The 26,015-nt window shown below is 47.0% G+C and overlaps 2 protein-coding genes across 4 annotated transcripts; both read left to right on the top strand.

The window, feature by feature from the left end:
* Nucleotides 1-15,081: 15,081 nt before the first annotated feature.
* On the top strand, nucleotides 15,082-25,568 carry LOC120702940 (fatty-acid-binding protein 2-like). 3 transcript variants are annotated; one of them, XM_039986930.1, is made up of 12 exons: nucleotides 15,095-15,463; nucleotides 16,070-16,521; nucleotides 16,555-16,672; nucleotides 16,836-17,046; nucleotides 17,469-17,544; nucleotides 17,656-17,758; nucleotides 23,994-24,062; nucleotides 24,153-24,189; nucleotides 24,284-24,358; nucleotides 24,754-24,805; nucleotides 24,891-24,935; nucleotides 25,121-25,568. In XM_039986930.1, the coding sequence occupies exons 2-12, from the start codon at nucleotides 16,152-16,154 to the stop codon at nucleotides 25,216-25,218; spliced, it is 1,254 nt and encodes a 417-aa protein (XP_039842864.1). In that variant the 5' UTR covers nucleotides 15,095-15,463; nucleotides 16,070-16,151; the 3' UTR covers nucleotides 25,219-25,568. The 3 variants fall into 3 exon arrangements, with proteins under 3 accessions (XP_039842865.1, XP_039842864.1, XP_039842863.1); XM_039986929.1 differs by having other exon boundaries at nucleotides 15,099-15,463; nucleotides 16,070-16,672; nucleotides 25,121-25,404; XM_039986931.1 differs by lacking the exons at nucleotides 23,994-24,062; nucleotides 24,153-24,189; nucleotides 24,284-24,358; ... (1 more) ...; nucleotides 24,891-24,935; nucleotides 25,121-25,568 and adding an exon at nucleotides 23,370-23,987 and having other exon boundaries at nucleotides 15,082-15,463; nucleotides 16,070-16,672; nucleotides 17,656-17,776.
* LOC120702939 lies at nucleotides 17,788-20,305 on the top strand. Its single transcript, XM_039986928.1, has one exon. It carries the CDS (start codon nucleotides 18,405-18,407, stop codon nucleotides 19,695-19,697), a length of 1,293 nt encoding a protein of 430 aa, XP_039842862.1. The 5' UTR covers nucleotides 17,788-18,404; the 3' UTR covers nucleotides 19,698-20,305.
* Nucleotides 25,569-26,015: the final 447 nt, after the last annotated feature.

Raw genomic sequence — 26,015 nt, forward strand, 5'->3', positions numbered from 1 at the left:
AAACACACATTGGGCGGGCTAGATATATATATTTGATGAAATTATTAATATTAGTTGTCAATTGATAGGCCAACAGGTCTATAAGCGTTATGTAAGCCATGTCATCCCCCCTCCCCCTTCTGCTTGTGAAATGCGACAATCTTGAGATGTACGTGTTTTGAATTGTCATATGTATAACTCAAAAATTGTGCGGAGCTATCTATTGCACATTCAAGATTGTGTTGATGAGTCATTGGTCACTACTGTCCGCACCTAAGCATTTACCGAAATAATTGACCTGGCCCCATTGCTGTAAGATGCAATACACACACATCTTCAATTTGTCACTGAGCTAATGATTCATACATTGATGACCACCACCCTTCTTGGTATGTGGTCGGATAGCTGGGCAAATATGGTTAGCTTTGAAAAGCTTGGACCTTCATATGTATATAGAATAGATTGTTTTGTAAAAAAATTATTCTTAGATTCCATGGACCTTCATGTTGCTTGGTGACTTATATTGGTCGGCCTCACATCGATGATAAACTGGATACAGATTGCATCATGCCCGACTCACATTAAGTCATTAACCTCACATTGATAATGACCAACGGGATACATAACTCAACATACTCAGTAGCTGCATGTCTCGACACCAACGTAGAGTACCATGTCATCTTGAGCTCATTGCAACTTTAGGTGCGTGGCGACTCTCCTTAGATGCATCCACTACAAAGTTGGTCATCAGTGCTTTGATCTGCACTTGAGTGTTGACTTTTGAGGGTATAGATGGATTGGGCCAATTTGTAGAGCCCCACATAGATTATGTCAGCAAGCATCCATCCTAGTGTATCGGAGTTTCAATTTTTTTCTCGCCATGCTTGAATCTCCATCTATGGATGTAAAGTTCGTTGCCACAGTTTGGTATGCACTTTTCGGGGTTCTAAGCCTTTGATTTTGTGTAATGTGTGTTTTTGTGAAATGTGTGTATCAATTCCATGATCATTCAATTTGAGAGAGTAAGCATCAATCGGCAGGGGCTTTTATTCGATCACTACTACTCTGTATTTCTATCGATACGGTGGGTCTCTCCAGGGGCGGAGCTAGAGAAGAATAGAGGAGGTGCAACACTTCATAGAATATGAATGATATTCAAGAAAATATGGTGAAAATTTAGAGGTGATAAATGATTATGGATTTTTTTTCAAGATGCGGACGTATCCAGAACTCACAGTGTAGCTCTGCCCCTAGGTGTCTAAATGGATTTTTTTGCCAAGCTTTGTTTGCACCGTCGAAACTTTCAACTCCTATCATGTCTTAGTGAAGAAACATAAATAGACATGTTGTTGTTAAAAGAAATTAGATTCTAGAGTCATACCTCTTGTTATATGTAGATTTTTTTCTACACATTCATATGAAAAAAAAATTATAAGTGGTATATTTTGTTACCCGCAAATTCTCCATGCTGGCAATTTTATTTTTTATTTTTTTAATTACAAAGTTTTATTTATTAGTCATATTTTATTTGGGCTCTTTAGGTTAATCTAAACTGTTATATCTCTATAAAATTTAATGGTGTATATTCTTTTTTATGTGCTAACTGGTTGATGATCTTCAAATTCAGTCTCTAGCCAAGTTGTTTACGCGAGAGAACTCTTCAAATAATTGTGATTCAGTTAACAATTACCTGGCCAAGTTCTTTGAGCGATCTGAGTGGGAGAAGATGGAGAAAATCCTTCCGGCTAGAAAAGTCTGTGCAAGAGAAAGATAATTATACCAAATGTATTTATATTTTATTTATATATTGAGTGTGAGAATATAAGTATTTACAGCTGCAAGCGGCGCTTGCTATGCCTCCAACCTGTTCCCATTCGCATCACGCATCTTTGCGCTCCGTGGCTGCATCGCCGTAGCGATCCAAGCTCCGCCTCCTTGCTCGATTGCTTGATCACAGCTACCTTCAGTTTCTACACCTGCTATGTGTCTGTCCTCTCCATCGCCGCCTTTTTTTCAAAAGTGAAGAATGCTTCATCGCATTAATTGTGAAGAAGGCTTCATCGCGGATGCAAATACATGATTAGTGGCCCTCGCTTAGGCACCTAGGCACCCGTGTGTGGAGATTGGTCCGGTGGATCAATCTCGCTGTAGTCTTGCATTGATCCAATATTTTGCTTCTATCTATCTAGCTTTTATATTGTTTTGATCCCTCCTCTTCATGTGTCGCGATCGTGCCACTTCATCTGCTCATTTTTTTTTTTTGCTTTTGGTTCGCCTTGAAAGCTATGGATAGACCATTGTGACACGTTAAGTAAAAAAGAAATCCATAAGAGTATAAGACTATCTTGTTTCTTTCATTGGTTACGGAATTGTGTTTCCTTTTATTACATTTAAAATCCATATGAGAGTTCATCGAGCTATTTGGGTGCCTAATTCGTATAGAAATCAACTTTCAAATTTATATTTTTCAATTTCAAAATTATGTATTTATTGGTCATACTTGCCCCTATTTCTTCATTTTTGAGTCCAAGTCTAATAGGAAATACAAAATTTATATCTAATATAGATTTTTATGTGAAATGGATATGGACTCTTTAAATTAAGTCTAGACCATTGAATCTTCATAAAATCCAACAGTGTATATTATTCTCTTTTTTAGATTAACGTGAGAATTTCTAGACTCTCTCGGCGAACATGATAACTTCTTTTAACACTATTGTATTAAGATAATAGATAGATGATGTAAGTAGTTTTGGGCGGCCCTAAAAAAAAGGTTTTGGGTGATGGGATTGGGATCGACTGTACGTGCTGGGCGATCTTGGAGTTTCGTTCCAACTCCCAACACGACCAGCCTGGTCGTATCTGTGCGTGCGTGCTGGCAGGCCTCGACCGTTTCCTCAATGATTCATGTGTCGTTATACTGTGTCTCGAATTTAAAAGCATTTCACGTGCTAATATAAAAGAAAATTGATGTGGCTCGAAAGGTATCGAAGCAAACCACATCCGCCTACTTTTTCAAAAAAAAAGGAACCACATCCACCCACACTTTGTTTTTTAATCCCGAAAGCTTTTCCACATTGCTGCATTGAGAAGAAGCGCAAATTAAAGATGATCAAAAGTTTATATATACATCACGCAATTATCAAAGCAAGCCACAACAAAAGAAATAATATTTTATATAAATTTTTGAATAAGACGAGTAGTCAAACTGAGGTCAAAAAGTTAAAAAAACTATAATTTGAAAAAATGAACGTGCAGTACTTCTCCATTCCATTGAGTTTTCAAAAAAAGGAAAAATTCTTGTACAACCGTGTGTGTGTGTGACCTCATGCGCAGTTACCGTGCCATACATACTACCTTTAGTAGGTTCTAGACGCTCCTTCAACACAAAATCATTGTATGAGCTCATCCACGACCTGTTAAACACGGATCGATTACTACCAAATTTGCGATCGCGTTGAAGGTTCAAAAGCTACTGTGCACCATCTTGGGCTTATGACGACGTACCTATACCAAGGTTAACCTAACTGGTGGGAACCGGTCCAGTTTGACCGGTTACCGGTCAAACCGGTCCGGTCCGGTTCCGGTTTCGGCCGGTACCCAACCGGCCAAAATTCAAATTTTAAATTTAAATTCAAAAAATGAAAAATTCCTAAAAAATTCCTAAAAATACTTCAAGGTGTGATGAATCTAATGGTGTCAAATTTTCTCGAAAATTCATTCATTTAGTATAGTTTGTGGGAATTTAAAGTTAAATCAAAAAAGAAAAAGAAAAAAATGGGCCGGCCCATGAAGGCCCACCGATCAAACCGGTCAAACCGGCCGGTAAACCGGTTGCACGGGAGCTTTTGAATTTCAAACCGGTCAAACCGACCGGTAAACCGGTCGGAACCGGTTGCATGGGAGTTTTTGAATTTATTTGAATTTGGATTTGAATTCAACCGGTTTCCACCGGTTACCGGCCTAACCGGTCCGGTAAACCGGTACCGGAGGGCGGCGGTTAGGCCGGTCCGGTCGGATTTTAAAACCCTGACCTATACACGGCGTCTGACCAAACATGAGTTGCTTTCACATGTCCTTTTCAGATTGGGTTCCTCTTTTCCCGCTGTTTTGTTAAACTAGGAGGTGGTGGATAGAGCTTTCCCAAAGGTTAGAAACACAAAGCTGGTCGTGATTGTACATATTTTCATAAAGAAATCCCGTGGATGGGTACGAGTGGTGGTTGCAGTTTCATAGAGAACAGTAGCGGTTGCGGTCCTCTCTTTCTATTATTTTTTTTTAAAAAAAAGAGGAGGAGGTACCTGTTTGAGCGAGGTTGGAACCAGTACCTGATGAAGGCAAACAAAAAAGCAGTTTATTTCACCTTCCAAACAAGAAAAGCAGAGATGCGGTTTTGTCATGTTGCAAATTGTCCTAGCGGGGAAAGCAGACTACTCATTGATCCATTTCGGCACAGCTTTGTGAATTGGCTTCCATCGTAGAAAGCGCGAAAGAAAACCTCCATCCACTAACGATGCGGTGGGCAACAACTTTTGCGAAGATCAAATTGTGAATTCTGCTACCCCCCCCCCCCCCCCCACACACACACACACACCCTAAAAAAAATTTCAGTAGTTTGAGCAGTAAGTGGAAACGGAAAGCGTTTTGTTCCCTCCTTTTTTAGTAAAAATTACCCTAGTTTTTGAACACCCTATTGACCACGCCGATCAGCAGAGAGGAACAAATAAAAGTCAGGCCACGTGGTTGCCAGTGTAACGCAAGTGGCTGGTGAAACGTGCTCACGCATGTTGCTACTTAATCACTACTCATTAGTAGAGTGCTACAAATCGCATGCGTTTGGCCTAAAGATTCACAAGTGTCTTTCATGAGCTGTAAAAAGAAGAAGAAGAAGAAGAAGAAGAAATATCTCCCATCAAAGAAAAGAAGAAGTATCTCTTCGAAATGCTTTTTTTTTTGCTGGAAGCTAGTGAGTGGTGAGCCCTGCACATCGAATCAAAGCTCCAGGCTCCACCACTGGCGGGAGACACAGCAGATCATGACACGACTAGGGAGGGACTCGCCTGGGACGAGTGGGAATCCTTTTTGTTGTATGTGCGTGTCCGCATTTGGCCCAAGAGATAAGCCCCCGACTCCCCGAGCATCCACACGCTGATCGAGTGGTGCTGGTCCGACTCCCGCAGGCGTGGGCGTTCTGAACTTCTGATCTGGAAAGGGACTCCTGCACGTGCTGCGGCAGCAGTGCACGCGCTCCTCCGGTGCGATCGGCGAGCACGTGCGGACGCGCGCGACCCACGAGGCCGGGATCACGGGGGCCGGTGCGCGCCCCGCGACACGCGCTCGTGAGTCGTGACGCAACAGCGGCCAGGTGCCCCGGCCGGCTCGTGGCGGCCGATCTCGATCCGGGCCGCGCGGCCTCACCCTCACGCTCGTTCCGCCGCCGAAGCTTCGGAGCGGGGCCTCCCCTCCCCTCCCGTGTCGTCGTACGCCGCGCGCGCGGGCAGCTCCCCGAACGGGCACGGCCGGCGGCGGTCCGGTCCGCGACGCCACGCGCGCACTCGAACGCGATTCTTCTCTCGAGTCAAACGAGGGGCTCGGCAGCTCGGGTCAAGGGGCCCTTGGTGAGCAGAGCACCAGTCCGGCTTGCTCGCTCGTCCTGTGGCTGTGGGTGGGGAGCAGGTCCGCCTGTCCTGTTGGGCCATCTGACCGTTCCGTCCGGCCGCCGATCGGTACGGGCAGCAACTGGGCAACTACTCCTACTCTACTATACCATACCAGTCTAGCAAAGAAGACAAAACTAGCGGGGGGTTGACTGTCATTTGCGTCACGTTTTCTTATGCTCGCACTTGCGCAAGTTGAAAATCTTGGATGGTCGTGCTTGTCCGCTGAGAGGACCGGTCTATTTCATTTATGTTTTGGAAATTCAAATTTGTCTAGTTTCAACAGTTGGATAGCTTTCCTTATTCGATTTCGTAGTTAAAAGTTGAAAATCAAATTTTTATAATAGTTTAAGAGTGTAAACCAAACTTTCTCTAGAAATATAATAGGGTGAGAACGCCAAAATGGTAGGGCGTTGACTGTGCATTTGCGGCACGTTTCTTTACGCTCACTTGTTGCCCACCCCCGGCCGGTTAACGTGTGGTGCAATGGAATGGCCGTTTGGGTATCCTACTATATCTGCTGGGCAAGTTCAGTGACGCGTACGATGAATGGTTGGTCCGGTCTTCCGTCAATCAGACAGACACAAATGCTAAGTTCACAACTGATCTCGTCGGAGTAGTGCTAGCTAATCGGCAGACAAAGACCAGACACGACTAGGCACTTTATCTCTCTGGTTTGTTGTGGATCGGGTGCTCCGAAACCTGAACATGTTCAAGGCGTCCATTACTGAACCTAGCTAGGATGACAGGGACGACGGCACTGGGCCTGTTTGCTTTCCACCCTGGAAAAGACGCCTGGCGCAGGCAACGCTCCCAGGCGTCCGATTTCAGTCGCCTGAGGCTGCGATGCATGTCTGGCGACGGTATTGCGTGGCAGGGCACGAAGCAAACAGGCCCCAGCTGCATGACTGTCGTCCGGAATGCTTGCCAGCCCGGTTCGGGCCTGTTTGGGATGGCTTCGCCGGGTCCGGCTCCAGCTACTGTAGCGGGAAACCGGTGAAGCAGCGTTTCTCCAGCTCCATCGGCTCCTTCTCTCCCGCAGTTGACTGTAGCGTGGAGCCGGACGGTTTCAGCTTGAGCCACAGTGCTCCACAGTGCATACAGTATCAATTACTGTAGCGCGGAGTCGAAGCGACCTCGAGATGGAGCCGTCCCAAACATTACATACTTGGACGAAGGAAGAATCAAACGGCGACGACGTGGAGACCCGAGGCGTCAACACGGGCCGTGTTTGGTTTAGTAGCACGAGTAGCACGCACAATTCTCGAGAAAAGAATCTCGTATGTATGGAGTATTAAACGAAGTTTATTTGCAAAATCTTTTCACGGATGAGTGTAACTTTTCACGACGAATCTAATGACAGTAATTAATCAATGATTGGTTACAGTGATGCTACAGTAACCATCATCTAATCGTGCGGTCAAAGGCCTCATTAGGTTCGTCTCGCAGAGTAGCGCAGGGTTGTGAAGTTAGTTTTATAAATTGCTTTTATTTAGTACCTCTAATTATTGGTCAAAATTTTTGTACTACTTGTGCTGCAACAACCAGCCCACGGCGTCGTCTCATCGGTCGCTGAAAAGCTGCCGCGGGCCAGGCCGCATGTCACGCGCGGTCCCTCCGCCAGTCACTGGAGACTGCGAGCCAGCCTGGAAGGCTGGAACTGGGGTTGGCAGGTGGATTCCGGCCGAACGGGATGGCACCGGCCGGACGGGCCAGTGAGGCAATGAACTTGCGCGGCTGTCGTGCGTGTGTTGCGCCGCCGCCGAGTTTGCCCTGTGCGGCGGCTCCAGGCCTGCAGCTGCTTCGCGGGATACCAACTGGCGTAGGCCGTGGTGGGCCTATCCGATTCGTTTCATCTATCTGGCCTGGACTTTTTTCGGAATATCGGGCCACACTCATGGGCCGGGGCACTCTAGGCTCGGCCGGTTGGATTGGATAGGCCGAACTTATTCATGGGCTTGGACAATTACCTTGTACGTTAGGCCCACCAAGAAGATCCCACATGTTTTCCTTCACCGACGAGCGTCAATAAGGATGGCAGCGGGGCGGTTTCGGGGCGAGTATCCGCGGATTTCGGGTTTGTGGGGTTCGGGTTCGGGTTCCAATCTTCGCCCGCGGATTTTCGGTTTCGGGTACCCGAAAAAGTTCGGGTTTGGGGCGGATTTCAAATTTGACCCACGGATCACCATCGGAGGCCCGAAACTATCAGCCTAATAGAGGCCCACGTAGCAACCCTACATATATAACCCTAACTCTTCTCAGTCCTCACCCGTGACTCCCGTCCCCCCCGGTGACCCCGCAGCGCCGCAATCCCGGATTCCGCCCAGCCCAGGCCGGCTTCCCGGCGCCCACAGTGGCGCGCAGCGCGGCAGTGCCTCACCTCAAGCCCGGACGCCCCCCTCCGCTTGCTCATCATGCATCCGGCATCCCGGCGGCCCGCTCGGCGCTCGCGCAGGCACGGAGGCGCCGCCTGCCCGCCCGGCAGAGGACCGGCAGAGGACCGCCTGCCCAGTGCCCACCCATCCCCATCCTGCATCCCGTCAGCTCAGCGCACCGCGCACGGCAGAGGACCGCTCGGCCGCTTGGCGCTCGGCGCTCGGCGCCCGCGGCCCGCTCGGCCGCTCGCCCCGCCCCCCATGGCTTCTCGGCGCACGGCGCTCCTCCGCGAATCAAGCACACCAGGAGGTACAACGGCATATCCTTACTTGGATCTCGAGTTTTGTAATTTCTCGACTATTTGTAATGATCTCAACTATATTATGTCTTGCTGCAATGTTGTTACAGTTCATGTAATCATGTATGTTGGACTGTTTGCTGTCCCTTGTTGTTGGAATTGTCCCTTGTTGTTGGAATTTTGGAAATGTTGCTGCTGGAGTGCTGGTTTGTTAAAAAAATTCGGGTTTCGGGTTATCCGTTCGGATTTCGGGTATCCACGGGTTTCGGTTTTGGGCATGAATTTGCACCCGAACTGGAGTTCGGGTCGGGTTTGGGTTTCAAGTTCGGGTTTCGGTTTTGGGTGCCCAGACACTCCACCGAACCGAACTCAATCCGTTGCCATCCTTAAGCGTCAACCGACATGTGTGCCGTTCATTCACAAATGCCCATCTTATCTTACTGTACTGTACGTATTGGCTAGCCCACCCTTTTCGAAGCGCGGGTGCTCCACGACTTTTAGTTCGCGGAATTTTTTGAATTTTAATACCGTAGCATATTTATTATTATTTAATAATTAATATTTAATTATTGACTAATTAGGTTTAAAAAATTCGTCTCATCGTTTGCAGTTAAATCGTATAATTAATTTTTTTTCAACTGCATTTAATACTCCATGCATATGTACGACGATTCGATGTGATGGATACTGTATAAAATTTTTTGGAAACTAAACACGGTGCGCCAATCACCCATAAAACATGGTGCGCCAGAGCTCCTGGCAGATTTTCAAAAAGAAGAAACTGCACGTATTGACGTGACATGCGGTACGCCGGTATCATGCATCTCTAGCATAATCTTTACCACAGTACTTATGACACAAAGGCTCAGGGTGCTAGGCAAACAGGTTCAATGGTCCATCACATTATTCGGATGTGAGGAAGCAATGCCAACAAGCGAGATTGATGGCGCATTCGATTCGTTCGCGCACGATACGATTGACTGTTTGAGCCAGCTGAGCGCGACTTTGGGACATCCCTTTCTCTAGAAGCTGGGATTGTTGCAAGTATCGAGTACTGACAGACACTGGCGGCTGTTCATCGGCAAAAGTGGGCAGTGGCCTCCCCTTGGCCCAACAAAATCACATAGCTATAGGCCCATTTCGTGTGCTCCTAGTTAGGTATAGTCACCAAGGCTGGTATTTTGTCAGTTTCATGGGTCACTTGTATTTTGTTGAATATGATCAAAATATTATTAACCATATGTATGTATAGGGCCGGAAACGAGCCGGCTCGGTGTGGGACCGAAGCCGGCGACCAGAGGGGGGTGAATAGGAGCCGATCAAAATTTCTTCTGAAATTCAAACCGTTGGCCTATATCCCAAAACCACCGCAAACCCTCGAACCTGAACCAGCAAGAATAGCTATGAACAAGCTATCTCAAAGCAAAAGACCCGAGTCGCAAAGCGGAAGCAAAACAAGAACACTTCTCAAACTGTGGCTCTGCTGAGACAGACCGGTCTGACCGCTTGCCCGGACCGGTCAGACCGGTCGGGCTGGGATTTGAAAATGTCGACCGGTCAGACCGGTTTCACAGACCGGTTGCTCCCAGACAGCCCGCGAACAAAATCTCCAAATCGCAAATCTTGAGCAAACGAAGTCCAAATCTCATCAAATTTGGAGGAAAACGTCGTAACTACCCCATGAACATATCCCCAAAAGATCTCTCCCGAAGGATCAACAGATCGTGAGAAATTGAGGGAGAATCGAAGAGGATTGGGGTTTTCTCAAGAATACGAAATCGACAATCCGTGAGAACTCATGATTACAGGGAGTGTAGCACTAGGCTAGATGCATGAGAATCATTGCAAAGAGTTCATTAAACCACGGAAACAAGGATTGTTTTCCTCCAAACAAGAATCGCACCAAAAGAGAAGAATTGAATCCAAAACGCAAAAGAAAAAGGAAGGACGAGATGCTCAGCACATACAAGTGAACTCAGCAGATTCAAAAGCCCTGAGGGCACAAGGAGGATAGGGCCTCCTTTCCCAAACAAATCCCTTACAAGGTTTCAACAATCCATGGACAAAAACAACTCAAACGAGAGGAACAGGGGGAGGAAGACGCAGGGGCGGCGGCCTGAAGAAACAGAGAGTCCACGAACAGATTACAAAAACCGCAATTAACCTAACACAAGTGAAGGGGTATTTATACCCGCGGGACCGGTCAGACCGGTCAGACCGGTCAGACCGGTTGTCCTGCAGCACCCCCTGTACAACGATCTCATCCGACGGCCGAGGTTCTTTCTTCGAAACGAAGTGTTCTCCGCGATGCCGCCGTCTTGATGAAGATCCAGTCCACAGTTTTGGAGGGTCCGCGAAACCCGGGTAGGTGGCCGGTTTTGAGAAAACCGCCAAAACCTCACGCGCGGGAAGATTCCCGCCTCCACGCCGTGGCCCTAGACGCCGTTCCCGCCTCGGCCTTCTGACGGCCCTAGACGCCGCCCGACGCCCGTCACCTCCTCGCCCGCAGCGAGGCCCTAGACGCCGTCGACGCCCGTTGCCTCCGTCAGTCCCGAGACCGATGCCCATGCCTCCACGACTTGGCGTCTTCAACCGCCGTCCGCCTCCTTGGTTTTGTGGCGCAAACCAAGAATCCCGCTTTCCGTCGCCGCTTGCGCCCTCGATCCAGGAGTGGACGCCACAGCTGCCGCCCGGTCCGAGCTCCGGTCCTGGCTGCCCTTCACCGCCGTCCACCGCACGGTCCATCGGCCACAGCACCTCCACGGCAGCTCCCCGTCGACACTCAACGCCCGTGTACCTGCAATTCAAAGACCAAGCGCATGATCACACCGCACGGTTGACAATTCACTCATCACAAGCAGGATAGAGTACTCAACATTACTCAATCCCCCCCTTGATGAGTGCATTGTCAACACACCACAAACGAACCAAGAGAAGTGAAACCAAAGAAGAACAAAGAAGCACGAAAGAGAAGAACTCAAGCACGTGACAAAAAACTCAGAAAAGCAAGAGCAGTCACTTACTCAAGCAAAGATCGATCCCCTAAGACAAGGGCAACGGCTCGACGCGATCGATCAAAAGCCAAAACATGACTCCTCAAAGACAGAGGTAATGCTCGACGCAGTCATGCAGGAATCAGAGGGAAAACGAGGAAACCAGGAGCCAAACCAAAGCAGAAACTCCCCAAACAAAGTTTTTCCCTCTCACAAGTGCAACTCTCCCAAATTGATGCACTCACAAAGCCCTGTGCTCAACAAGTTTTTCAAAAATCAAACAAGTCTCCCCCTTGTTCGATCACTTCTCTAAAAAATTCTCCCCCTTGTTGGCACATGCACACATCAAGGCTACAAAGACCTAAAGCTCCCCCTGATGCTGAGACTCCCCCTGAACGGATGCTATGCAATGAATTCAATGCAGGAGGTGTAAGTGAAAGCATTCAGGGATACAAAGATATGAGCAACATCTAGTCTCAAGCATGTGTGCATTCATAAACAAGACCTGCATCTAGCTCAACAGGGTATATCAAATCAGTCTAGAGCTAGGCAAGTTCAGTTTAGGAGAAATAAAAGCATCACCCATGATCTAGCACTAACAAGTAGGGAATGGTAAGCAGTGCTACTCAAACTCATACAGGTGAGCCAAACCAGCCAAAACATGTTGCGAACATTCATTTTTCAATTAAATTTGTATCAAGCAATTCTTAATGCCAGGGGTTGAAAGCTTGTCAAGCTTTACTTAGCAACGAGACCAAGCCTATGCCAAAAGACAATCAGAAGCTTAAAGCACTCGTTTCAGTCATGTACAGCCTTGCCCGGGTTCTCACAAGTGCAAAGTGAGCCGTCCCGAAAGCTCGATCAGTGCGACAAGCAATCCCACCTGGATCTTTTCCATCTATTTCCAGAACAGTTCAAGCAATTTTATCAGATTTAGATCATTTCAAATATGAATTGCTGAACGAAAGACCACACTAGCATGAATAAGATAGCAAAGCATATCAACACGCCCTAACATGCTAGTAGCCAAAACAGGGTGATCATGTTTTTAGATTTTCAAATCAAAATAGCTTAACTCAGATGATGTCATATACACAATGGAGCAAGCTATACATGATCAAGTTTAACAACTAACACTAACAGGCACTAGAAGATCACAGCAATGTATACGAGAATGCTAGTGCAAGTGAGATAATGCAAAATGCAAACATGTACAATGCATATGCACAAAGCAACTACCAAACCTAGAAAAACAAAGAGAAGCAAAATAAAGACCTACCAAGCTAACCAAAACAAAAGTCAGTGATCAAAAGGGGTAACAAACCCCAAGCTCCCCTCGCAAGCGAGCAAAGGTGTCCTGCTCTAGCGGTTTGGTGAGGATATCTGCGGTTTGCCTCTCTGAAGGGACATGGATCAGGTCTATGTGTCCTCTTTCATGGTTATCTCGCAGGAAGTGGAATCGGATATCTATGTGTTTGGTTCTGGAGTGTAGGACATGGTTCTTTGCAATGCTAATGGCTGACATGTTGTCCACAAAGATGGGAACCCTACCAAAACTCAAACCATAATCCTGCAAGGTTTGTTTCATCCAAAGTATCTGGGAGCAGCAGCTAGCAGCGGCAACATACTCGGCTTCTGTGGAAGAAAGCGCTACGCTAGCCTGCTTGCGAGAGGACCAAGGCACCAAAGATGTACCGAGAAATTGACAAGTGCCGGATGTCGACTTGCGATCCAAACGACACCCACCGAAATCGGCATCAGAAAATCCCACCAAAACCAGAGAAGAATCCGCAGAATACCAAAGACCAAATTCAGGGGTGAATTTCAGATACCTGAAGATGCGTTTCACCACCTGCCTGTGGGAGGTGCGCGGAGAAGCCTGGTAGCGCGCACAAAGGCAGACGCCGAACTAGATGTCCGGTCGCATCGCCGTCAGGTAAAGGAGCGAGCCGATCATGCTCCTGTACTCCTTCTGGTCCACCACCTCACCGGTCAGACCGGTGCCAGGGACCGGTCAGACCGGTTGTCCTGCAGCACCCCCTGTACAACGATCTCATCCGACGGCCGAGGTTCTTTCTTCGAAACGAAGTCTTCTCCGCGATGCCGCCGTCTTGATGAAGATCCAGTCCACGGTTTTGGAGGGTCCGCGAAACCCGGGTAGGTGGCCGGTTTTGAGAAAACCGCCAAAACCTCACGCGCGGGAAGATTCCCGCCTCCACACCGTGGCCCTAGACGCCGTTCCCGCCTCGGCCTTCTGACGGCCCTAGACGCCGCCCGACGCCCGTCACCTCCTCGCCCGCAGCGAGGCCCTAGACGCCGTCGACGCCCGTTGCCTCCGTCAGTCCCGAGACCGACGCCCATGCCTCCACGACTTGGCGTCTTCAACCGCCGTCCGCCTCCTTGGTTTTGTGGCGCAAACCAAGAAACCCGCCTTCCGTCGCCGCTTGCGCCCTCGATCCAGGAGTGGACGCCACAGCTGCCGTCCGGTCCGAGCTCCGGTCCTGGCTGCCCTTCACCGCCGTCCACCGCACGGTCCATCGGCCACAGCACCTCCACGGCAGCTCCCCGTCGACACTCGACGCCCGTGTACCTGCAATCCAAAGACCAAGCGCACGATCACACCGCACGGTTGACAATTCACTCATCACAAGCAGGATAGAGTACTCAACATTCCTCACTCGGCTCGGCTAGGCTCGGCGCATGAGCGAGCCGAGGAGGCTTGGCTCGGCTCGAAACCGGCTCGAGCCGGCTCGCGAGTCTGGCACAAAATATATATTATGCAGTTAGTATATAACTAGTGCATATATATATAAAAAGCATATACATATGTTGAAAGTAATCAATAAACAATAATCATGTTAAGCATAGATATAGATTAATATTGATATTGTCACAGCACAGGTTAGTGTTACAGTATTTCAAAACAGCTTATGGGCCATTATGAGCCTCAGTGGACTGAGCCGGAGCGAGCCGGCTCGTCATTTTTGCGAGCCTGAGAAGTGGGCTCGGCTCGGCTCGTTGGAGGCTCGTGAGCCGCTCCGAGCCAAGCCGAGCCAAAGCGAGCTCGAGCTGGCTCGCGAGGCTCGAGCTATTTTTCCAGCCCTATGTATGTATATGCACTTTACATAAGTTAGGCAAAATAACCCCTCATACGATTCATTTCTAGCTCCGCAACAGTAACAGATGACACCGGTGGAGACGCACGTGCCGTGCTTGCCACTGTATATTGTGCCGTGTCAGACGCCGCGCGCAGGCGTGTGCAAATGGTGCGCGGGGGGAGGAAGGCGACGAAACAAGCCCGCCCGTAACCTCAGGGCCGACTGTTCGACGGGCAGTCGGGCTCCTGCTCAGTGCTCACAAATGGTCCCGAGACAATGGTCAAAGCAGGAGCCAGATCAAATTACCGGTGAAGTCTCTGGCCACGTCGGACCCGGCCCGCCCGTTTTCCACGTGTTTCAGCCGCCGCCCGCGCTCCCCTCTCCGCGGTCGACGCGCGAGACCTCACGTCCCCGGGGACGCGTCACATCAACGGCCACCGCCGGCCAACCTACTCGCTGGACCGCCTGGTGGCCGTCCGATCATCCCGCGGAATATCCCCGCGGCTCCCCGACCAGGACCCCCGCACATTCCCGGAACGGTCCGAACTTCTTACCCCCGGCCCCCCTGCGTTTTCACCGTATACGATCAGGACCCAGACGTGAACGGAGAGGAGGGCTTGGATATAAATCGAGGAAAGTTTGCGCGGCCGCCCCGCGAAAAGTAAAGGAGGGAAACTACCGAGCCCTATTTCACCTTCAATTAGGCGGAGGGGAGAGAGAGAGGAGGGGAGGAGGAGGAGGAGAAGCCAGCGTCGGAGCACGAGAACGAGCACGCGTTCTTCGCCTCTCCACCCCACGGGAGGGCGAGGGCGCGGCGAGCCGGCGAGAGCGAATCGGATTTGGGGAGGCAGAGGGTGGATCCCCGGAGCAGCTCCTTTTCGCCTCCCCATTTCCCTCCCGATTCGGATTCCGGCCGCGGCTGCTCAATCCCGCGCCCGAATCCGCGACGATACCCCGCCCGCCGGGGGGGGGGGATCGTTGGCGGTGCTCCCTGCCCCGCCTCTCGCCCCTCCGCCTGCTTTTGCCGCGGCATCCTCTCTCCGGCCGATTTGGAGCCGACAGGTTCGGTGATTCTTCGAGCTTTTTCGTCTGCGGTGCGATTCGTGACGGGGGAGATGTGAATGCGGGTGGGTTTTGTGGAGGCTTGCTGATCCGCGTCGGGGAATTTGCATGTTTTTAGACCGGATTGCTGGCCACCATCGGGGTATGTTTGTCGGTCATCGGGATCGTGAGGTGGCAGGGTGGTTGGTGTTAGCTTAGACGGATTTTGGTCGTAGAGGGGGGAAAAATGCTTGGCTGGAACAATGGTCGGGTCCAAGTGGAATTTTAATTCAATTTTGATACTTTTTTTTAAAAAAATCTGATTTTACTGAAATATTGTCATTGAAGCCTGTTTAGCTAGCTAGATTATGTTCCAGGGTCACCTATTCAGTTGTATCCCTTCAAACTTTTTTTATCATAATTTTATAAATTTCGCCTATAAGCGTTGACTTGGTCTAAAATGTCGCAAGAGCAAGGTCAAGATTGAATAGTACTCCAGGTTTATTTCCAGCAACTTAAGCGAAATATCTTTTTTGACATCATATGCACATCCTTGCTAGATGCTTATACTTTCTTACTGTAAAAGACCTCTTTATCTGATTCATCGTACTTTATTCCAATTGACAGATCGCTAAATTTTCCTCGTCACACATTCCCAACATTCAACTTCCTACATTCAGAAGCCTGTGTTTTGGAAGGACGATTCACGATGAAGCCCAATCAGTTAATTCTATCCAACCTTGATATTGACAAGGGATATGTATACAAGTTCCCATCAGAGCTTCCAATGCCTCATGATCTTGGTTTGAGTTTGTTTTCACATGCTGGTTCCGTGGTGGGGACTTCTTTAAGACATCACCGGAAGATTTGTTCTTCCGGAAATGTAATGGTCCATGGAGCTTTCAATTGCCTCAACAAGTTCTCCAGAGCTCTCTTTTTCTGGCTTTCTAGACCATCTGATCCTAAGATTTTCCACTGGCTGTCAGCTATAGCAGCGACCGGTTCTAGATCCTGTCAGTTGCATATGAAGCAAGTGAGCTCCCACATGCAAAATTTGACAAGATTGCAGTTGGGGTTTCTAGTCAGAGAAGAGCAAGCAATACAACTACTCTTAGCTAGGCTTGCAAATGCAATGGTTGGGCGATTGTGCAATGATTTTGAGAAACAAGGCGCCTGCAATCTACTCACCCTTGCTGGCGCTGCTGCTGTCGTACCACCACTCGAAACTATGTAAGGCCAATACTCAGATACAATTCGTTTATACTTATGATGCACTGTCCCTATTATTTTCTGTTCTTTCCTCTCGTTCTTTTTCTTAGCTTCATTATTTGCTCTTTTTTCTGTTGTATATCTCTCTCAGTTGACTGATCCTTTCCTTGTTTGAATGGACAAGATCGCCAATAATACTTGCAGAGGCTATCACATTAAGAAATGCTGATGGTTATATCAGCAGACCGGTGGACCAGACTCATGTACAAGGAAAGTGCTTAAGTTGTGCCTCTCCTTCTGTGCCAAGTACTATCTTTAAAGAAGATGCCATTGAACCAAAAACTGGAATCAAGTTTCCAGCATTTCTCGAAGGTGATTCCAGTCCATCTGCACCGGTATTTTCCTTTTCTTTAGAATCCTAGCTTCCCTTGTTTCATAGAAATTGATGTTGTTTCTTATGTATAGAAATTGTTATAATAAAACCCTCCTATGAATGTACTACTTATATAGTCAGACAAGTGGTGCCCGAAACAACCAATATATCAATATAACCAGCTGGAATGTCATACTTGTTTGTTTGGTGTTATCGCGATTTTTCTTTGATGATGTAGAATTTGAAGTTTACATGACTATGTTGTGTATAATGATTTACTATTCATACTGTATCTGCATACTCCAATTGTTTTGTGGATCGTGAATAACTTGACTTGCACTATTCAGTTTTGGTCTATCACTTTCCAGTTTTTATATCATTCTGTCAAAATTCTTGGTGTTGATGCCTCGTTGTCACAGTTCCCATTGATGATTGAATTTGCAGGCCCTTGTTGGGATAGGTTACAAAGGCATGAGAGTAATGAGGGTCAAGAATTTGAACCTGTACGCTTTTGGTTTATGTAAGTTACAGAATTTTTAAATTGTTTCTGCTGTTGTTATCATTTTGGCAATGAATACTGTCTATTTTAGAAGCGTTTTCGTGTTGTGTTGCTGATGAAATTTTCTCATAGATATGCAACCGAGTTCTATTCGTGAGAAGCTGGGTCCTAAGTATGCTTCTGTTCCAACGGACAAACTGATGGAGAACCCTGATTTCTATAGAGATCTTCTCAGGTATGTTGAGATATCAGTATATCTGTCACGCACGGTGGCTAGTCTACTAGTAGTGTGGGAAATGTAATACTGTAGTTATCGCCTTTTGGGCCGTTTATGAGTTTGGGCCGGAGGCCGTATTGTTAGCTATATGTACTTCGACGGACTTCTGTCTGGGCATGAAAGAAAAGAATGGAAACAATCCTATCTGCATCTCTTCTCTTCCTCCCGTGTTCTTCCTCCTCTGCGATCCCCTTCTGAGTTCTTCCGATCCCCCTCTCTATCTCTTGGGATCAGCTATCGTGGTGCTCTGATCGCCTCATCCGAGGTCAGGACACTACAATTGGTATCAGACTCAGTCCTTCCTTGGCTCTCCTCCGCCCAGTTTTCCTCCGCCGCCTCCCCTGATCGGGTCTGCTTTCCCGGCGACTCGATCCGCTCCGCCGCGAATCCTTCCGATTCCGGCGTCCACGCCCCGCCCACCGACTCCCAGTCGGCGGCGGCCACGCAAATCGCCGGTTAGCCGCTCCGGCGCCGTCGACCACCACGATATCTTGCGCCGCTTAGGGTTTAGTTGGGGATTTACTTGTTCTTCTCTCGGCGAGGCACTCGATTCATCACGGCGCCAAATCGCCAAGCCGCGCACACTTGTCAGATTTGCGCCGCCATGGATGAGATGGAGGAGCGCATACGCAAGCTCTTCGAGGAGAAGCTTACTACGGTCGTGACCAAGCTGGAGGACCTGTCCCTGCTGAAGGAGCAACTCACCGACATGAACACCAAGATGGTGGAGCAGGCGGGCCGCCTCAACCAAGTACAAACCAAGGTCGATCTGGCTATGACATCCCTGGGTTCGGTTCAGCAGGAGCAGCTGCAAGTCGCCCGTGCGCTGAAGACCTCTGCGTTGCCGAAGCTGACCATTCCGAGCCGCGATGGCTCCGGCCTGATGGGTGCTCCCCCACGATTTCCTCCCCCACCGCCTCCACAGTATCATCCCTCACACGTGGTATTTCCTCAGTCTCCTGTCCTCCCTGATTCGAATGCTATTGCGTCTGATGTCGTGGGTACTGCTGGGGATGGTCGCCAACTGATTCCTATAGGCATGGGTAGTTCTCGTACACATGGACTTCATGATGACTCTGGTTCTCGTCGCCCTTGGTTACCTAAGATGGAATTTCCTCGATTTGATGGTACTGATGCTAGAATTTGGATTGATAAATGCACTGCTTATTTTGCTATGTTTCAAATTCCTGAGGGGTTTCGTGTTACTGCTGCCACTATGTACTTGGATGGTCGGGCAGCACACTGGTTTCAGGCTTATAAGGATTCCTATGGTGTATTGAGTTGGGATCAATTCCAGTCTGCAGTACTTGCTGAATTTGATGTTACCACCCATAGAGATAAGATTACAGAGCTCTTAACTCTTAAGCAGTTTGCCACTGTGGCCGAATATAAGCAGTCCTTTGAGCAGTTGGTCTACAGCATTCGCCTGTATGATAAGACAATTAGTGAACCATTCCTAATCTCTCAGTTCGTGCTTGGACTTAAAGAAGAATTGCGAGCAGCGGTCGAGATTCAGTTACCTGACACGGTGACTAAGGCTGCCACTTTGGCTGCAATCCAGGAGGGCCTGTTACTTAGACAGAAGACACCACCCCATAAATTTTCATCTCCCAAAAATCTTACTGCTGGTAAACATGACTCTCCAGCACCACCTCCAGTTAGTGAGCTCTGGAAGGCTCGGCAATTAAAAGAATACAGGAAGCTCAATGGCTTGTGTTTCAAGTGTGGTGAAAAGTTCATTCCTGGTCATAAGTGCAAACAACCTGCCAGTCCCACTCTGAACTATATTGCAGTAGATGAAGGGGGGATGGTGGTATCATTTTATCAGATGAGGTGCTGGAACAGTTGGAATCCCCGCAATCAATATATGCTCCTGACGATGTATTTGTCTCTCTAAATGCTATAACAGGAGCTGACAAAGCTAGGTTGATTAAATTCAGAGCATTGGCCAGCAATCAGGTGGTGCTCCAACTGCTTGATACTGGGAGTTCCCATACATTCTTAAACGCCGGACTCTTGAACAAGTTGCCTTGTAATATGATGGACATTGCTCCAACAGAGGTTAGGGTGGCTAATGGTCAGTCAATTATGTGCACTCAGATGGTGAAGAATTTTTCCTGGTGGGTGCAAGGCCACACTTTCACAGTGGATGCTTTGGTTTTACCATTGGGAGCTTATGATATGGTGTTGGGCATGAACTGGTTGGAACAATTTCGACCTATGACATGTGATTGGCAGGATAAATGGGTGGAATTTCACTATCAGGACAAATTGGTCAAGCTGCAAGGAGTGTTATCTCTTCCTCCTCAACTCCAGGAAATCTCTGCTGAGCAGTTGTACAAGTCCAGTAAGGGCAATGATATTTGGGCTATGGCAATTGTCACCCCTGCACTAGATGTGCCCCCTCCTCCAACACCGCCAATTCCAGCCATTATCCAGCAATTAATCGATGAGCATTCAGCTGTTTTTCAAGACCCCAAAACCTTACCACCATCCAGAATCTATGACCATGTCATTCCATTGATTCCACAGGCCACACCTGTAAATTCAAGACCTTATAGGTATTCACCACTGCAAAAAGATGAGATTGAAAGGCAAGTCAGGGAGATGTTAGCAGCTGGACTTATCACTCCAAGCATGAGCCCCTTTGCTTCTCCTGTCTTATTGGTGAAAAAGAAAGACGGCTCTTGGAGATTTTGTGTTGATTACAGGAAACTCAATGATATCACTGTCAAGAACAAGTTTCCGATGCCCATCATTGATGAGCTGCTGGATGAACTTGCTGGAGCTCATTATTTTGCCAAATTGGATATGAAATCTGGTTTTCACCAAATTCGAATGTTACCTGCAGATGAGTACAAAACAGCGTTCAAAACACATCATGGTCACTTCCAATTTAGGGTCATTCCTTTTGGCCTCACAAATGCTCCTGCCACATTCCAATGTCTCATGAATGCCATATTTGCTAAATATCTACGGAAGTTTGTGTTGATCTGCATGGATGATATCTTAGTTTACAGTCCCACTCTGGAGGCTCATGCTGAGCATCTGCACTTGGTCTTTGAAACTTTGAAAGAACACAATCTGGTTGCCAAATTCAGTAAGTGCACTTTTGCACAAACAAAGCTGGAATATCTGGGGCACATCATCTCTGGTCAGGGAGTTTCTACTGACCCTACTAAAACTCAAGCTATGGTGAATTGGCCAGTACCATCCAATGTCACTGAATTAAGGGGATTTCTGGGCTTGACAGGTTATTACAGGAAATTTGTCAAGAACTATGGGCTGATTGCTAAGCCACTTACACAGTTGTTAAAACTTAAGTCCTTCAGCTGGTCTTCTGATGCTCAGCAGGCTTTTGAACAGCTCAAGTATGCTATGACTTCCACTCCTGTTTTGGCACTTCCTAATTTTCAGGAGCCATTCGAAATTGAAACTGATGCTTGTGAGTCTGGAGTAGGAGCTGTCCTCTCTCAAAATGGTCATCCAGTAGCATTCTATAGCAAAGCATTGGGTGTTAATAACAGAAAACTGTCAATATATGAGAAGGAGTTCATTGCTATATTGATGGCGGTTGACAAGTGGAGATGCTATCTTCAGAGACGTCCATTCACCATTAAGACTGACCACAAAAGTTTGTGTCATCTACAAGACCAAACACTATCTACTGAGTGGCAGAAGAAAGCCATGGCCAAATTGGCTGGACTCCAATTCAGGTTGCAGTACAAGAAAGGCACTGAGAATCGTGTAGCTGATGCCTTGTCTCGGGTGGGTCATGCTTTTGAATGCTCAGCCATTTCTGGAGCTGTTCCTGTGTGGTTACAGGAAGTCCTTAATTCCTACACCAATGATTTGGCTACTCAGCAATTGCTCGCTGAATTGGCAGTGGTCAGTCCTAACTCCTCTGGGTTCTCCCTCAAAAATGGCTTGGTGTACAAAAATTCACAGCTATGGGTTGGTGCTAACACTGCTCTCAAGACCAAAATTATTGCAGCATTTCATTCTTCAGCGGTAGGTGGCCATTCAGGTGTTCAAGCCTCATATCAAAGAGTAAAGAAGCTGTTCCATTGGCCTGGTATGAAAGCTGATGTCGACTCTTTTGTCAAACAGTGTTCTGTATGCCAGCAAGCTAAACATGAGCATTGCAAGTATCCCGGCCTATTGCAACCACTACCTATTCCAGAAGAGTCTTGGCAAGATATTTCCATGGATTTCATAGAAGGTCTGCCCAAGTCTGATTCCTTCTCAGTAATTCTGGTAGTTGTGGACCGCCTCACCAAGTATGCTCACTTCCTTCCCCTTAAGCACCCGTTCACTGCTAAGAGTGTAGCTCATCTCTTCTTTGATAATGTGGTTAAACTCCATGGTGTTCCAAAGACAATTGTGTCTGACAGAGACAGAGTTTTTACTGCATCATTTTGGCAAGAGCTTTTCAAGTTGCTTGACACTAAGCTTCACATGAGTTCAGCATACCACCCCCCAAACCGATGGCCAGACCGAAAGAGTCAACCAATGTCTTGAGATGTTCCTTAGATGTGTGGTCTCTGATTCTCCAAAACTTTGGCACAAGTGGTTGTCCTCTGCTGAGCTATGGTACAACTCCACATGTCACACAGCCCTTCAGTGCACTCCATTTAAGGCACTGTATGGTGTCGATCCTAATCCTGAAGCTGTTCCTGTCTTGCAAAATGAAAGTGACACTGAGGCCTCTACATTTTTGCAACACCGACAGGATTTGCTGGACAGATTGAAGGAGCATCTTGCCCGTGCTCAGAACAAAATGAAGACCTATGCTGATAAGAACAGATCTCTTCGTCAGTTCCAAGTGGGAGATTCGGTGTATCTAAAGCTGCAGCCCTATGCTCAGTCGTCTGTTGCTAACAGACCCTTTCCTAAATTGGCTTTCAAGTTCTTCGGCCCTTACAAGGTGGTTGAGAAGGTCGGTCAAGCAGCTTACAAACTTGCCCTTCCTCCTGGTGCTCAAATTCATCCTGTCTTCCATGTTTCCCAATTGAAATCATCCATACCAGACTTCACACCAGTGTTCGCGGATGTCACTGCTATTCCTCACCTGGATACCCTGGAGGTTATTCCGGAGCTTATTCTTGACCGTCGCCTGGTGAAGAAAGGAGACTCTGCCATCACACAGGTACATATCAAATGGAGTGGACTGCCTGTTACCATGGTGACCTGGGAGGACTACTACGTTCTGAAGGAGAGATTTCCCACTGCACCAGCCTGGGGACTGGCTGGTACTCAAGGCGGCGGCAATGTCACGCACGGTGGCTAGTCTACTAGTAGTGTAGGAAATGTAATACTGTAGTTATCGCCTTTTGGGCCGTTTATGAGTTTGGGCCAGAGGCCGTATTGTTAGCTATATGTACTTCGACGGACTTCTGTCTGGGCATGAAAGAAAAGAATGGAAACAATCCTATCTGCATCTCTTCTCTTCCTCCCGTGTTCTTCCTCCTCTGCGATCCCCTTCTGAGTTCTTCCGATCCCCCTCTCTATCTCTTGGGATCAGCTATCGTGGTGCTCTGATCGCCTCATCCGAGGTCAGGACACTACAATATCACCACTCCTATATTGTCGTCAGAGTTTCTTTGGTGTTAATTCCCAAAGTTTGTTACTTACCCAGCCTATTTGGAAAGGAGGTTTTGGGATCCGATTTTTTTAGGGTTTATAGTACAACTTCTTCTTTCTCAAATACTTATAGTAAAACTTACACTAAATCCTAAAACGTCTACAGCAATCCTCTTCTTCCAAACAGTGGCTTTAGCTCCTCCTAATGTGACTCCACAAAATTTTATTGCCTTGTTAAGTACTGTAGGATCCAAGTTTTGGAGCATGCACTGAGCTGGATATGTTATTGTGCTAGGTGGTTTCTGGGAGCACTACATACTTCCTATCAGTTGATATCTTATCATTAGGGTTCCTGCTTATATCTGCATGAGTATTTGTGTCATTCATGTCAGCATGTTTTTGACAATGATACATAACAGATAGGTGCTCAGCCTCACTCACATAAGATTACTTCATCCTCAGAGTGGATATATTTGTTCAGGGGGCAAGTAGACTCTAGGCTTCTGAAAGCTGGCACTAAATTTGTTGCTGTAAAAGCATGATCCAAAACCCAATAGTTCTGCTTGTACATTCTATTTCCACTAATAAAACTTGTATTACCATTTTCCAGGGAAAACCTTGATATGAGGGTTAGATTGGTAGTTCACTACAATGGCCTCAGCGTTGGTGCAGTGCGAGAGTAAGACAAAGAAAACTTTTGTTTCACTTTTCTCCCAGAAAAAATAGTCTTTGCAAGACGAGGCTCACAATTCTCTTCTTGTTTTCGCAGTGTGTTTGAGAAGTCCCTTGGCCTGCGTCTTCAGAAGGTACTTTGTGGCTCAGTTGCTACTGCACTTCTTTACTAGTCTGCAGAGAGTAGAACATTAGACTTACAGGCCTTTTATATTTTCATTCAACCAGATGAATCCTAACACAGACTACCACTGCTTGAAGACCTTTGGTTCTCACTTCACGGAAGATATCGCCATACCTGCGGTAAGGTCCACTCCATAATTTGGTGCTCTGTAACTTTAGACATAATCACATGACTAGTTACCTACACCCTGCCGCCCTGCGTTCCTTGTGGTAGTGGTGAACATGAACTTCACCAAGATTTTGTTCAGTTCTTACAGTTTAGTATGATTTCTTAAATCAAGACCAAAGAAAATGAGCAACTAGCTATGCAGCATGACTAAAACTGCAGTCTTTTCGTTTTAGTATGCCGTTGAAATATATAGTAGGTTTATAATCCAGGAAAATTTTCCCTTGGTGCATTTTATAAATCAATTTAGGTCTGAATATAGTGATAAAGTGCTGTTGATGTTGCCCACTCTGCAGCTGTCCTTTGTGCTCAGCTTCATTACAGTGATAATATGTCAATTTAACTGCAGGGCACAAAAATCGACTTCTGTCAAACATCAGATGGGAAGCTAATAACAGAAAGTAAGTACCTTAGGCTAGCTAGAATCTTTTGAAATGTTCTCCACTGTAATATTGGATCAGTCTTAACAAGAACATTTCCATGCAGTTGATGGGAAACAAATTGGTGCTGTTGAGAGCAAAGATCTTTGCAGTAAGTAAAAACTTGCTAAGTAAATATTTACATAAGATGCTATACTTTCTGCACTTTGCTTTCCTTGTACTCTACTCCCAGAACATATGAAAGTGCTGAAAGTGAATCTACAGATAAGCTTATATAGAGGAAGTAACTTGTGCCTCTTTCACATTTGACTAAACTGATTCTTGTTTGATGAGCAGAGGCTTTCTTCGACATGTATATCGGCGATTCACCGATTTCACCGGAGGCCAAGAAAAAGGTTGCCCAGAACGTGGCTGGACTCATCGCAAGAAGCTGAGGAAAGCGGAAAATCCAAGGGCAGCTGGTCGAATGATTATTTCATTCTTCTGTACAGTTAGAGAGGACACCATATGACCGGGAAAAATAGGCGAGAATCATTGTAAGTATATAGAGTGATCTGTGTCTTGTAAACAAGGCAGGCAAAAGTTCCAATGTATATGCGGAAGGTTAGCATCTTCAGTTGCGCAAGGGCCCCCATCCTTTTTATTTTCCTTGTTCGGATGGGCCTTTTGCTTCTTCGTAGCTGCTGTATCTGTATGCTCCCATTGAGCCAGGAGTTGTAAAACATTAAGAGTTGAAGATGCTTCTTCCATGAAATGAAAATGCAAGCCTTCAATTTTTTTCTCTTATCTTCCCAAATTGTAGTTTTGTGCCTTGAAAACTGACGTTCAAGAACCCTAGTACCTCCGAAACTATTAGAATGTTATCTTGTAGTTGATAGGCCACTTTAAATATATCATCATCTATCTTTTTTTATCCTGTATCAACTTTATTGTAGCTTTGGCAAAGGCTAGCTGCTGCCACTTAATAATTTTACAAAAAGTCTAGGCTGGAACATAATTTAGATCTCATTAAATATATCATCCTCTTAAATTTCTGACACAAAAGTACGTAAGTGTTGCACTCTTCCTTACTGTACTTGTTATTGCCGGAAATTGACCGAGACTGTTGATGGGCCTGGACTGTTAATGGGCCGGTTCGGATCGTCCAAGCGAGTGGCGATTGCGGTCCATGCTAGGAGCCGATGGGCTCTTGTTTTATCTGTATCTTTTTTAGAGATAGATTAGTTTTTCT

The sequence above is a fragment of the Panicum virgatum genome, chromosome 4K (assembly GCF_016808335.1).
Source record: "Panicum virgatum strain AP13 chromosome 4K, P.virgatum_v5, whole genome shotgun sequence".
Classification (NCBI taxonomy): Eukaryota; Viridiplantae; Streptophyta; class Magnoliopsida; order Poales; family Poaceae; genus Panicum; species Panicum virgatum.